The sequence below is a fragment of the Manis javanica genome, chromosome 6 (genome assembly GCF_040802235.1).
Source record: "Manis javanica isolate MJ-LG chromosome 6, MJ_LKY, whole genome shotgun sequence".
NCBI lineage: Eukaryota > Metazoa > Chordata > Mammalia > Pholidota > Manidae > Manis > Manis javanica.
Window position 1 is genome coordinate 138,524,302 of NC_133161.1, and position 14,247 is coordinate 138,538,548.

Consider the following 14,247-nt stretch of genomic DNA (forward strand, 5'->3'; position numbering starts at 1 on the left):
TAGTCCGCAAACCTGGGATACATAGGGCCTCATTAACCTCATAGAGCAGCAGTTATGAGCACAGCCTCCTAGATTCAAAGCCCTGGCTCTGCCACCTACTAGCTCTTCCATCTAAAGCTGTTAGGTAACACGTCTGTAAATGGGGATGCTGTAAGATGGGGATAATGATGGTATGCACTCATATTGTTGTTGCGAGAATCAAATGAGGAGTTATTGGCTTAAAATTAATCCTGGTCCATAGTAAGTGGCAACCTACATGAAAGTGGCAACTTAGATAATAAAAAACTCATGGAAATGTTTGTTAAATAAATAAGTAGCCTTGTTTATAAGAGCTACAAGTTTTACGTCCCCTGCAAGGGGCCTTCACTGACACCTGACTCATTCCCAGCTCACCCACCTGTGCTTTTCTTCCAGAGCTTGGCCTCCAGAAGAGAGGATGCTGCTTGGTGCTGGGCTACATGGCCAAGGACAAGTTTCGGAGAATGAATGAAGGTCAGTGAGAACCTGCCCACCCTCTTGGGAATAATGTGGAAGTGGAAGTATGCCTTACAACTACGGTATCAGGGAAAAGAACGTGGGACATCTCAGAAAGGACAGCGTACAGATCAGCTTTTTCCATGAAGCTATTTATATAGTAATGGAGGGAAGAGTAGCTAGTGCCTGAACCTTAAGCATGCCCCTTACACTTCCTGTCCCCCGCCCCTTTGGGCACTCTACTCTTCCTCAATCTTCCCTACCTTCTGTTCCCCACCCACCCATCCCCAGGGCAATTAAATCTGCTTCTATTATCTTTCCTAATCCAGGCCTCTCTACCTTCTTCCTCAATCATTCATATTTCCTGAATGTCTACTGAATAAACAGCATCTTTACAGGGCACTTGGGAAAATACGGACGAATAAGGCAGAGTTTTTGTTCTGAAACAACTTACAGTTGGAAACCTCTTTTCCAACTCCATTGGCCCTGCCTCTCCCTCTAACTATGGACCATTCTGCCTTCCTCTTGCACTGGGTCTTTCCTCTGAGGCTTGACTGGGTCACAGAAGGCTTAGGGAAGGTATTGGCATTGAGGTGGAGGCAGGGATGTGAAAGGATCACTGTCACTTACGGGTCTGCTGTCATAAAGAGCCAGTCCCCTCATTCCAGCCATCTGTCTCCGGGCAGCTAATAACCCTCTCCATCACATGCCACAGACTGTTTGTCAGGATTCAAAAGTAGATAAACAATGACTGGGGAAGCCATTTATTCATTAAAGGCAGACAATGAAGCCCTGGCCTCCCACCAGCCAGCTTGTCATGAGCGGGCCCCTCCCCTCCCAAGGCCCAGGGCCCCTGTACTCTCATTCCCATTCCAGGCATGGAGGCAGCTCACCTGTACCACCTCTACCCCAGCATCAGACCACAGCATAGTCTGGTGCCCTCTTCCCATGCTCCTCAGATGGCTCTCCTCCAAACCCACAGTCCATGACACCCACCTCCACCCCCATATGCTCCCCAGTATTGATACCTTGCCAGCTATAGGTCTGTTGCCAGTGCCTATCATGGTAACAGCTGAACAAGAGTTAGGCCACCACAACTAGGTACAAGGAGTATCACCTCCCGCACTGTGCTGCCTGTCTGTATAAGAAGGCAGCAGCTTCAGGAAGTCAATTTTCATATGTAGGAGCCCCATGGCTGAGCACAATCAGTGTTGGGAGCTGCATCTTCTGCATCCTGCCAGTCAGTCTCCCTCCCTGACGTTCCTTTTTCAGCCTACCTCTTCCCTTCCCAGCACTGCCTTCCTGAATGCGCACAAGGCCGTAACTTCTCATTTGGGGGACCTGACAGCGTGTCTCTGTCCGTGGTGCTGAATAGACATATCCTCTTGCTGACAATGCTCATTAGAGAAGCTGAAATGAGGTGCTGAAATGAGGTACACAGGCACTGGGAAAGCCAAAACGTCGGAAGCTGAGCTAGAATTGAAACCTCCACCTCTGAGGTTCTGACCCCAGTAGAAAGATACTGACTCCAGATCCGGGACCTAAAAAGAATCATACCACGAGTCTGATGAACACAATTTGACCCCCTCAGCTTCTCACAAGTGATTAAGGGAGGAGTATATTAGTCAACTCACTCTTCCATAACAAAATACCACAGGCTGGGAGGCTTACACACAGAAATGTATTTTATCACAGTTCTGGGTACTGGAAGTCCAAGATTGGGGTGCCAGTATGATCAGGTTTCCATGAGAGTTCAGCTCCTGACTTGCAGATGGCCACGTCCACACCATGTCCTCACATGGCAAAAAGAGAGAACAAGTTCTCTGCTGTCTTCTTAAAGGCACCCAGATCCTATCCGATCAGGGCCCTACCCTTATGACTCTTTCAACCTTAACTGCTTCTCTAAAGGCCCTATCTCCAAATACAGTCACACTGGGGGTTGGGGCTCCAACACAGGAACTGGAGTCGGGGAGCACAGTTTAGTTTACAGCAAGGGGTCTTAATGCATTTGCTGTAGCAAAAAGGTGCAATGGTACAATCCCTCTGAACCAGGGATTAGGAAAATGGTAAGAAAAAGAAATTCAGCAATAGGTAGAGAGGTACTCCTTAGACATTTTTTAAGTAAAGAAGGAAGAGAGGGAGTCAAGGAGGACTAGAGGGAGACTTGGAAACAAGACCAGAACCTGTGAGGACAGTTAGCCTTACTTTGTGGAACAGCTAAGCTAAGAGCATTTTAAATAGTTTTTTTCTGGTTAAAGTGGGAAGATGCCAAAACGATGCCTATTCTCTCTAAGCCCCTCTCCACATAAAACCACACAATGAGTCATTCCTTTCAAATGATTATGGTTGACTTGGTTAAGAATGAGTGATCCCAGGTGCCTTACCCCAATCTATACCCTCCTCTAGTGAAGGCTGATCAAGAAAGGCATTCAGAATGAGGGAGACCTCAGCAATGGCCAAGGGGTTACAGAGCAGCTAACGCCCCACCCTGCCTCCTTCTCTGCTCGCGCTTCTCACCCCTCCCAAGTGCCCCAACGTACACATATATGCACATAGTCACACAGAACCAGACACACACAGGAGCTGATGTTGCATCTGGGTAAACAGGGAGGCAAGGGGCTGGTAAACAAGCTGAACCACCATGTGATGAGTTACAAACCCCAACCAACAAAGAGGAGACAATATGGGAGGAGACAGCAGGAAAGAAGGAGAGATGCATGCACGAGGTGGGCAGCTTCAGCTCTGGAGGGCGGAAGGCATGAGGAGAGTGGGGAGGGGCGGTCCTGGGAGGGGAGGCCCCACCACTCCTGCTGCAGCCAGCCTTTCTACCCCGAGTGCCACAGTCTACATTTTTTTCTCTTCCTAAATCTCACATGCCCAAACTCCAACACGTCTGCAGATAAGAAAAGGCATCAGCAAGCCTGTGGAGCTGTTTTATGGTTTATAATTATCTTGTACCAATACTCAAAATAATTACAACTTCCACATATTAATAATTGAACTGGAATAGCAGCCATGACATAGCGCAAGAAACAGAAATGTCTGTCCACGCTGCATATCCACCTTGGTATAAGTTAAACAATTGGTAAAATGGTTAAAATAATAATAATAATAATAATAATTCTTTTTCTCCAAGAGGCTGGAATTAGTGAGATATTGGAACAATTAGCTGCTTCTTCCATTAAAGATAAGGTAGGGATCATTGCATTTCTAATTTAGAATAAATATAAAAGACAGCTTGTGCTGTATTAAGGCATATTTGTTCTGTTTAACAGTATCTAATAGGGTGTCTGTCACCCAGAGGGAAGTGGCCCCCTATTTCATCTGTTTCCTTGCTAATTTGGTTTCATTTTTATTTTCTTTGCCCTCTATTCCCCAACACCTCCAAAAAATAACAGTCTGAAAGGGAGCAAGAGAAAAATAATGAATGAACAGGAGTTTTATAGATCTGGGTTTTATCATAAGCTAGAGTAATCACAATTGGTGCTGTTCAACTACACAAAGCAATAAAAAGAAAACACTATTCAAAGATCGTTTAAGGAGGCATGTGATAGTCCATGAGAGGTTTGCTCTATTTGGGAGCGCTTAATAGCTTCTAGGATAAGATCCGCAACATTTGCAGGAATGGAGGTGGTTGGTAATATGTGGTGTGTGTGTGTGTATGTGTGTGTGTGTGTTCTTTCCTGTTTGAACTCAACAAACCCAAGGCATCAAATGGAGATATGAATAAAAATCAATGAAAGGCAGATAAGAGAGGAGGCACAAAGACAGACTAGGCATAAGAATATCAGATTTGTTTGATATAATTGTCTTTGTCCAATTAAGTACATAGTGCTTTAACTAGGAACTGCTGGAAGGAGATCATTTATTTATTCATCAAACATTTATGGAATATTAACCATGAAATAATGCCAGTTTTTCATAATAAGAGCCAGGCATTGTTCTAAGCACTGAAGCTTTAAAAATAAATAAAACATAATCCCTGCCCTCAAGGGGTTCACAATAAAACACACAGGTATGTCTCAGGTCGCTGTCCCTGCCACAAAGAGACCCTGCCTGGCCACCTTACCTGATTGGATGCCCCTCTTCCCCACCATTTTACTCCATGGTGGCAGCCAGCCTACCTACTTGTGTGACACTTACCCTAATTAACTGATTATTTATTAGATTGTCAGTCCCACCTCAGAGTCAGCCTAAGGAAGGTCAAGTTCCTACTCCCTTCATGTCTCACCTGTCCCTGGGCCTTAGCCCATCGTGTCACACATACGGAGTAATTTAATTAACTTTCATTTAATTTAGTCATTAGGCCATGAGTAACATGAAGGGAATGCAGTCACCCACGGGTGGAAGGTGAGCCCTGAGAAAGAGCTCACAGGCAGCGAACTGATGCCAAGAATTCCACGAAATGGGAGCACCCACACCTCTGGTAACCCCCGAAGGTTCCTCTCTCAGCCACTCTTCCATTTCCAATACTTTAGCCCCTTCCTGGGAAGCCAGGGCCCAGGCAGGCCAGCAGAGGAGGAGGGCTGGGCAGGGCAGTCCTCAGGGGTGGGTGGCCTCCCTCCTCTCCATACCAGCTTCCCTTCTTCACCCCACCTGCTGCTGGGCCACATCCCCAGGGCATCTCCAGGCAGGTAGGTCCCACCGGATCTGCACAGAACTATCCCTGCAGCTCCCTCGTCCCGCACCCCTGACACAGGCACACACATGCACGCGCGCACACACCATTCCATTTTCTTTTCCAAGCTCTTCCAGATTACTCATTTCTCCTGGAGATGCCAGAACCACTCACCTTCTCAACGCACATTGTTTGCCCAGGCTTCTCCCATTCATAAAACAGAAATCGCTCCCATGGTATCTGATGAAGCTCTGTCTGCCTTCAGAAAACTCAGTATCCCTCTTAGTTAGAACTGTGAGAAACCCTAGCAATTAGAGTGCAGCCCACCAACTCGGGAGGCACAGGAACATTGAGTGACTCGCCTAGACTCACAGGAAGTTGCTGGAAAGGCCAGGATCACAACCCACGTCTCCTGACCTCCAGTCCAGGACTCTTGGAATTCTGAAAGAAGAGGCTAAGACCATGAAGAGAGCGGAAACCCCTAACCCTTTAGCTCGGCTTGGGTTTTCAGGATAGCTGAAAATACAGAGGAAGTGGAAGGGGCAGGGAGAAGAGGGTACAGAACACGGGAGTCTCCAGTTGGGGCGGGAGAAAAATCAGGAAACACCTGGAAAAGGGGACATACACCAGGGTAGGCCACTTCTAAGGAACCAGAAAACTCTTATCAGGCCTTAGGACTCTTGGGAGGGGACATGCAGAGAGCACGCTGAAAGGAGGAGAGAGCGGGCAGCAGAACCTTGGCCTGCCTCCCCTGCTGCAGGCCAAGCGCATGTGCCCGGAGGCTCTCTCGCCTCCCCACTGGGGCGCCTGCTCAGTTTGTCTAGACCTTTGGAATCAGTGACCAGCCGCTTCTCCCAGCTCAGTGAGGGGAAAGCAGAAATGCCTCCCAGCTCTGTAATTTTCCTCTTCCCAGGAAGAAACAAATGCAAGTGATTAGCAAAGGCAGCTTCTGTTCTCTGGAAACCCCTGGGCCTCATTGGGAGGGGCTGGAGTGCCCAGGAAGGAGAGAGAGGGCTCCACAGATGGCATGACCCATGGACCCACGGTGGCACCATCCTCCTAGTCCAGGCTGTACTCAAATGCACCTCCACTCCAGTACCCATCCTCACCTCTCAGCCACAAGGAGGAGACAGAGCCCTGGGAGGTTGGAATGGGCATCTTCAGCAACTCAGAAGTTCCCTGGATGGCTTGGGGTCTGTCCTTTCTTTCTGCACCCCTGTTCCCACATCCTTAAAAATGTGTCCAAAACTTCCACTGTTCCCTGCCTATCTCCTAAAAGAATAGATAAGGAAAAGAAATGCCTCCATCAGCACATGTAGTGGGAGGAGCACCTAATGTTAAGAGCCAGCTGTGTGACCTTAGGCAAGTCCCTGAACATCTGGATTTCAACCTTCTAATGGACGAAATTGAATAATGCTGTGTATGATCATCTGTAAGATTTTTAGATGTGATGATTCAAAACTCTCTCTGGGCTCTCAGCTCCCCTGCCATACACTGTTATCACCAGCCAGCCCATAATTTTAAATGGTTTGGTCATCAAAGGAACCAGTACTAGGAAACTGACTGACTTTGCTCAGCAGCCTTAGAAAGCAGATCTGTGTTTCTTTTGCCCATCTGTCCTCTGAGAGCGAATTCAGCCGATGTCAGCTGTGCCAGGGGCAGGGGGGAGCGGAGCAGGCCTGGGACAAGCTGCACATCTTTCAGAGCAGAGGGGAAGCAGCAGTGGCCAGACCTTGACCCAGGGACCTGAGGGCATGGGTCTGAGGGCACACAAGCTCCCCCCACTCTGACTGTCAAAGCCACACGGTCTGGCTTCTGCGAACAGCCCACAGTCGTTTTCCCAAGACCATTTCTCTGCTGCCGAGAGCCCCCAGGATGTTGGCTAATACTGTCATTTTGTTCGTTGGGGCTTTTGGGTGTGTTTTTTCTCATTTCATTTTTCTTACTGATGTGTTTTCTTCCACTGGGGCTGCAAAGCTGGTTATTTGTATAACGTTCCTGTTTATTATTTATGGCAAGACTCAGATTTCCAGGGCACTTCATGATTGTTATTTAATTCACTCGGCATCTTGGAGCAGGGGACCCGCCATTTCCATTCTCCTGCGGTGATCTGATGGAGGCTTCCGGATCTCTTTCCCGGGCCCACTCCACTGTACCTACTGGGAAACCTGCTTCTCCAAGGCCAGCTTGGGGGCCCCCTAGGCCACAGACCCTGCCAAGCTGCTGTTTTAATTTCTTTTCCCTCACACCCATATCCAGTCCTCACCAGGATTTAGAAATGTTATCTACCAAATATCTCTTGAACGTGGCCACCTCCGTCCGCCTCATGGCCATCACTCTGGTCCCTGTGAGCACCCTCCCTAACTGGACAACAGTGTTGTTCTCCCAACTGGGTCCTTGTGTCCACCATGCCCAACCCCTTCCCCCACAGTTCATTTTCCACACTTCAGCCAGAGCAGCACTTTAAAACGCAAAGTCACATTCCTCTTGAAAATATTCCAGTGGCTTTTAGGGAAAATGCCCAACCCTTTACATGTTTTATAAGGCTTTCCATGATCTTGCTCCCCTAACGCTCTGTATCGGGGTCACATTGGCATTCTTTCAACTCCTGAAACAGGACATGCTTCCACCTGCCACAGGGCCTTTGTCTATCCTGTCCCCTCCTCCGGGGATGCTGGCCGTGTCCCTAAACCCTTTGCAGAATAAGTTCTGCTCATCCTTCAGATTTCAGCTCAAATATCAATTCTCCAGTGAAGCCTGCTCAGGCCTACCCCTCGCCAGTCCAGATCACGGTCCTGAGTACATGCTCTCATCAAACTATATTCCTTCCCTCCAGAGCTCTTAACTCACTCTGTCCATGTACATCACATTGCCATTATGTGACTAATACCTGCCTCCTCGGCTCATCTGTAAGCCCTCTTTGGTCTCCATTGTATCCCAGAAGCCCAGCAGAGTGTTTGCACAGAGCAGACACTGAAAGAGCAAAGCCAGTGACCTCCTCTGCTCCTGGTCCGTGGATCCCAGGATGCTGGGACTTGGTGATCTGAGAACCACAGACTTCTGGAAGACACATCAGAAATCATGCGGACAGGAGGAAACCGAGACTCAGGAAAATAATGTGACTTGCCCAGAGTAACATGACTAGCAAACCACAGAGCCAAGACTCAAACCCTAGCTTCTGACCCCAAGTCTAGCCCTCTTTGCACTTCACCGTGCTAGGTCCTTGAAGGCTGGGAGTCACGGGGTTGAGTGATTCAATCAGAAGAGTCTGCCTGCTAAAAATGGGTGTGAGGCCATGTTTTGAAAGAGACAATAAACACAGACCCCTGGAGAAAAGGAGACATAGGTTCTTTGATGTAGACGTAAACCATACAGAGTAAAGCCACCATCCCCTGTGAGCCCAGCTCTGTGTAGGGGACAGGAGCTTCAGAGAGGCTGGACACACTCTGTCTTCAGGAACTCTGCCCACCTCTTGGGAAGGTTAGATGTCCTTCATCCCAAATTGATTTTTTGGTTGTTTTGGCTTTGTTTTTTCTTTTGACATTGTGCTTAGTATGCTTAATGGTGAAGCCCTGTGGCTTGGGAGTCAGAGAAATCTAGATTCAAGTCCCAGGCATAGTCAGAGAAGGTTCAGAACCATTTCATCAAACACACTTGAAGCCAGAAAGGGCCAAAGGTCAAGTAGTCCATAGACTCTCCTGATAACATCCCTGCCAAGTACGGATGCACATAAATATGTTTGCATGCTGTGGTGCTGTGTGCCCATTCAGTCCCCACCCATGTACTGAATGCCTGCTCTGTGCCACGCACTATGCTAGGCAGTCCCTCAGCATGGAAACACAGTCCCTGCCCCCAAGGACATCAGAGCAATTACAATACAGTGTCATACCTGCCGTAACCAGGTATAGATAGGAGTCATGGAACAGAGAAGGGGAGTCTAGTCAAACTGCAGGCCAAGTGAGCAGAGGCCAGGACAGTGTCCTGGAGAGAGTGATATCGTAGCTGAGCCCTGGGAACAAATTTTATTATACGAAGCCACTGCAACCTATGCTTAAATCCCTCCAAAGACAGGAAATTTGCTTTCCATGATCTTGCCCCCCAACACCCCCCACTAGGCTCTCATAAGGGGCTTCAGACATAACGTCCCTTCAACACAAGTGCCTACAGTTTTGTCATTCTAACTACACTGATGACAGTGAGGTCAAGTGCCATAGGCAGCAGCCACTGGCAAAATGCTGGGCCTCCCCTACACCAGCTGTGTCCTGGGGAGACCTCCTTTCATCTCACTGCCTGCCCTTCCCTCCATCCTCAGCTGGTCTCAAAGCCTTCATCACTGAATGCTCACACCCTCCCTCTCCCCTCCCCAGGGTCAAAGAGTCTGAGCAAATGAGGGTGCTTAATGGCCTGTGGAGCCATAAAGTTCTTAGAGTTGTGTGCTGGAATGAGCAGGTTCAGGCTGGGATGAATTATCCAAGGCTTTTATCAAAGGAGAGTCAATAAAAACCTGAAGGAGCTTGCCCCATCTCTATAGAGTGGCCATGTCACTTTGTGGGGCCCCACACTCTGGAAATTGTAATTGAGCGGACACGAATTCCCCCCTGCTCCGTCTGCTTCCTTCCCTACGCCTTCCCTTCTCAAATGTATTAGTTTCTATGGAAACTGTGTTGTTACTGGTATGGGAGGAGTTTAATGACATTCAGAAGTACCAAATCAGGTCCATTTATGTAATGGTTTGAAATACACATAATGGCCTATGGAATATAGGACATGGTGACAGTTTCAGTAACTGCGTGCAGAGTGTGGGATAAATAGAGCAATGAAATACCCCCACCTCCAAGTCAAATGGACCAGGAATAACCACTATTCTTACTATTAAAGAATTCAAGAAAGGACCTCAAAACATTATACATCAACTTGGTCTCCTCTCATTGAGGAAAGATGCTGGCTGGACCACGAGTCCTCTGTACCTGCCAAGGTTTGACCAGGGAGTCATCTGGGGCAGGGACAGAGGAGAGAGTACCCCTCCCCGCAAGACGCAGAGAACAGCCATTCTGCCCCGGGCTCCTCAGGCGCCGCCTTGGCCAGCCTGCTGTAGGAGGATGTGCTGGGTCTGTTCTTATGGCTTGATTCTGTCTGATTCAGAGATTTATCAGGCACCTACTGTGTGCCTAGTGCTGTGGGGACATGGAGATGAGTAACACACAGAGGATGGTTTTATCTTCACTCGGGTTGCCCCAGAAGCAAGATCTTGCCTCTAATGGTCTATCTGAGAGGTGCACAGAGGCCAACAGGAGGGCAGAAGACTGACGTGGAAAAGGGAAAGCATCCAACACAGGGGTGCCCTAAGCCTGCCCCACAGCGGGCAGCTGAGCCTCATCCCAGAGACGGATGTCATGTGCCTAAAGACCTACAGCTTTCCCCTGGTAAAGCTAAGATTCAAACCCTGGGCTTCCTCCACTCTGCCTCGGGGAGCTTTGTGTGTTTGGGAGGTTGAGGATGTGTTTACTTCCCCCATCACCACGAAGGGCAGACGTGACCAAGTGCCTATTATGTATCCATGTAGATTTGATCTCATGGCCAAGGACACCCTCTCACATCTCCCCACATTGTACTTCCCATCGACCCCCACCCAGCCAGTCAGGGAGCCCCTCTGATCCTGCCCCAGGACTGACTGCACCTATTATCGAGAGGTTTAAGCTGGACTGACTGCACCTATTATTGAGAGAATTATCTGGAGTTCACTGCCCTGGCACAGGACAGAGTAGAGACAGCCTGGGAGGGGGTGCTACAGCTCTGGTGGGACCCTTAAGCATGCTTCCTACCCCACCCTCAGCCTCTCTTCTCCCAGCCTTGCTCTAAACCTCACTGCCTCAGAAAATACAGCAGAAGAGGGATCACACATACAGATTTCCCTGGAGCAACATTTCTGTAGCGTGTTAATAGGTTTTCTGTGAAATACAGGATCCATAGTTAAATAAGGTACAGAGAAGCTGGGTTAACCCTAATTATACAAGTCTCTCCTATAGAACTTCTCAGAGACTTTAATATGCCAAAGGGCATGGTGAATGCTATGGGGGGATTCTAAATGCTCAATTTACATCACACCAAAACGGGGTATAGTTCAAGGATTTCCCAATTTATTTGACACAAAACATTTTCCCTAGAATATGTATTAGGACTAGTGATCTTTGGCATCTTCTTTGGGAAATGATGGGTTAGGGCTCAGATCTGCCACTACTTCATTGTATGAGTTTTGTCAAATAAGAATAAATCAAGCCTGTCTCATGAGGACCAGCAAAGTAACATAGATAAAAAAAAAACTCCTTATTAAGTATAGTACAAATAAGATAGTGCTATGTTTATTTACATGAAACAAACATACTCAGTTTCCCACAGAACATTTCACTAGGAGTCAAAACAAGAAAGTATATTTTTGGAAAAAAAAAATTGGTGTGACCTTGACTTTGATCTCTCTTGCTGCTTTCTCATCTGCAAAATGGGCATACTTGTGATGCCAGCCCTGTTTCCTCCATGCATATATTGCAAAGATAAAATGTTGCAAAATATAGTGGTTATACAGGTGATTTGAGAAAGTATAAAGTACCATGAGCAAGGCATTACTATTAGTGGCCCAGGTTAATGCCCTCAATTCAGTCCCATTTTGCTGAGATCAAAACAGGATTTGTTTGGGGGGAGGGCATCAGCTAATGGGAGAAATAACAATGACTAATAATTTTCATCCATATTTATGATGTTAGGGGCCTTGTGTGAACATGTCACTGAGAAGAGAAAATGAATATTTCATGAATGAACTACTAAATGTAGTATTAGGATGAAACGGACAGAAGGACCTAAACTTACCTCTGCCTCCAAGTTCAGCTGGGAAGGTCACTACAAGCTCCATGACTGGGCTCCCGGGAGCAAGGCAGCCAGTCAGGAGGGAAGAGCTCAGCCTCCCAGCACAGATGGGGAGCTGCCCAGCGTGGACTGGTGGAGGGAGTCCTGCCCTGGGAGGCTGGAGAGCCAGTAACCACTCCAATATACCAGATGGGCAGCCTTGGGCAAGGGATTACTACAACCACCCTGGGCCTCCATATCCACACTGTAAAACAAGGATAATAAGATCAGCCTTGGACGGTCTCAATCCAAGCTCAGCTGGTTGGAAAGGTTTTGTAATACACACAGGTGGGAAGTATAATTATTATTTATTCACCCAACAGACATTTAGTGAATATCGACTGGCCAATCACTGCCATAGCCACTTATTTAGCATTTACTGTGCACCTAACACTATGCTCATCACTTTATACACATACATCGTTTCCTCGTCACCACAGTCCTGAGAGGTATCTGTTATTCCTCCCATTTTCCACATAAGGAAATGAAACTCAGGAAAGATAAATAACTTGCTCCAAGCCACACAGCTAGTAAATGGCACAGTCCAGGGCCGTAGGAAGCCAAACTCTTCATTCTGCACTAAATGGCTCATCTTTGTCCACAGTAGTTCTGCAATGCCAGTGTGGCACCCTGCCTTTACCCACTGCCAGCTCTTCCCTGTCTCTACCCACTGCCAACTTCTTGTGCTTCTTACCACCAGTGCCCCTCTCTCACCCAAGGAAAAAGCCCCCAGGATCCTCATCCTTATTCTCCATCCCCTCTCTCTACCCAAGCCTCTCACTGGCAGTCTGTCCTCTATAATACAGTTCCCTGCAGCTCAGATTCCATCCCCATCCATTAGTACCTTGGCCTTCCAAGATCCTGGGCAACCTGAATCTCTTATCTAAGCCAACCATCAGGTGGCATGAAGATTGAACACCTCCCACCCCAGAACACTCTTAGAAGATGGGTCAAGTACAGATAGGGCACTGCCAGGGTTAAACCTAGCCAACACTTCCCCTGCTCTCCCCATCCACCACACAGCATGGACACAACCATCCCTACAAATCTCTCCCCTGTAGGGCAGTGTCATGTGATCTTGGCTCATTCCTTCTCCAGAGATGAAGGAATTGGTTTAAACCTGCCACCCCACCAGCTCCGCTCTTGGCTTCCAGTGCCATTAAGTTTCATTATAACAAATAAACACCACAGTGACATTTATAAGTTACCACTGAGCACAGAAGCACAAATATGAAGCAGATAAACTGCATTTGATCCAAATAATTACTGCAGGCAATATTGGGCTTAGTCTGAGCTGGCAGCCGGGTACCAAGTAATTTATTAGATTGCATAAGGCAATGTTGCACGTTGAGTTTTTCTTTATTGTGTCTCTTCCCCTCTCCACTGCCTAAATAGGTTAGTGGAGTTTAGACAGTTCATGGCCAAACAAAGACAGACTTTGCTTAAGCAGATCAAGGCTGGGAATTTTGGCCGTGTGTCCAGGAATGGCTGCTTCCTAACCAACATGGCACTTGAGAGAAAAGAGAGGGTTTAGGATTATCTTGATGCTGCCAGCTAAGGACAGGTCCCTGTACTCCCCACACACTGGTCCAGGTACAAAAAGAGGCCCATGAGCGAGTAACTAGAAGGGCTGGATGGAGCCCCCAGGATACCAAGCCTGGGCTCCTTCCGTGCCCACCAAAGACCCTGTCCCCCCGAAGGCCCTCAATAGACCTGGGCAGTTCTGGACACCAATCCCAGACCTCTCCTGCAATAAGTAAAGAGAAGGAAGCAGTCCGCCAGCCAATTCTGCACAACAAAGCAGTGAGAGCTGGCTACCAGCAGCCACCTCCCCGCCAAACCCGAACTCATAAAGTTTGATTCAAGGGGTTACAATACCTTCTATTCGGAGTCCCTTCTGCCCCATTCTCCCAGCCTTAGTAAATTACCCAGTAAGCAGCAAGGACTTGTAGTTATTGTGCAGTTAAACGGTATTTGCCCAGTAAATCCTGAGCAGAGTACTAACGGTGATATACAGTAACTAATTACAGACATGAATTCTCTCCCCAAGACGCCAAGTGTTACCAAATATTGTTGCATCTCGGGGAGGAGGCTTGAGAGAGGCTCTCTCCTCTCCAGTGAAGCCATGAGTAACTCTGCTATTAGAGGAGCTGTCGGCACAAACAGTGGCGCTCCAGGCTGGAGATAGTGATGTCCCAGGCAGGCAGGAATAGGGCCTGTCTCCCAGTCTCCTATTCACTGACCCTGATCCTCTGCCC

General features: G+C 47.9%; 1 protein-coding gene across 6 annotated transcripts in view; it reads left to right on the forward strand.

Annotated features, from left to right (window-relative positions):
- Positions 1-14,247, forward strand: part of KIRREL3 (kirre like nephrin family adhesion molecule 3) — a 518,771-nt gene that overhangs the window by 396,650 nt on the left and 107,874 nt on the right. For all 6 annotated transcript variants that reach the window (XM_073239501.1, XM_073239500.1, XM_073239497.1 and 3 more), the window contains exon 3: positions 415-492. In XM_073239501.1, coding sequence (XP_073095602.1) covers positions 415-492 — 78 coding nt within the window. The remainder of the gene's footprint in view (positions 1-414; positions 493-14,247) is intronic.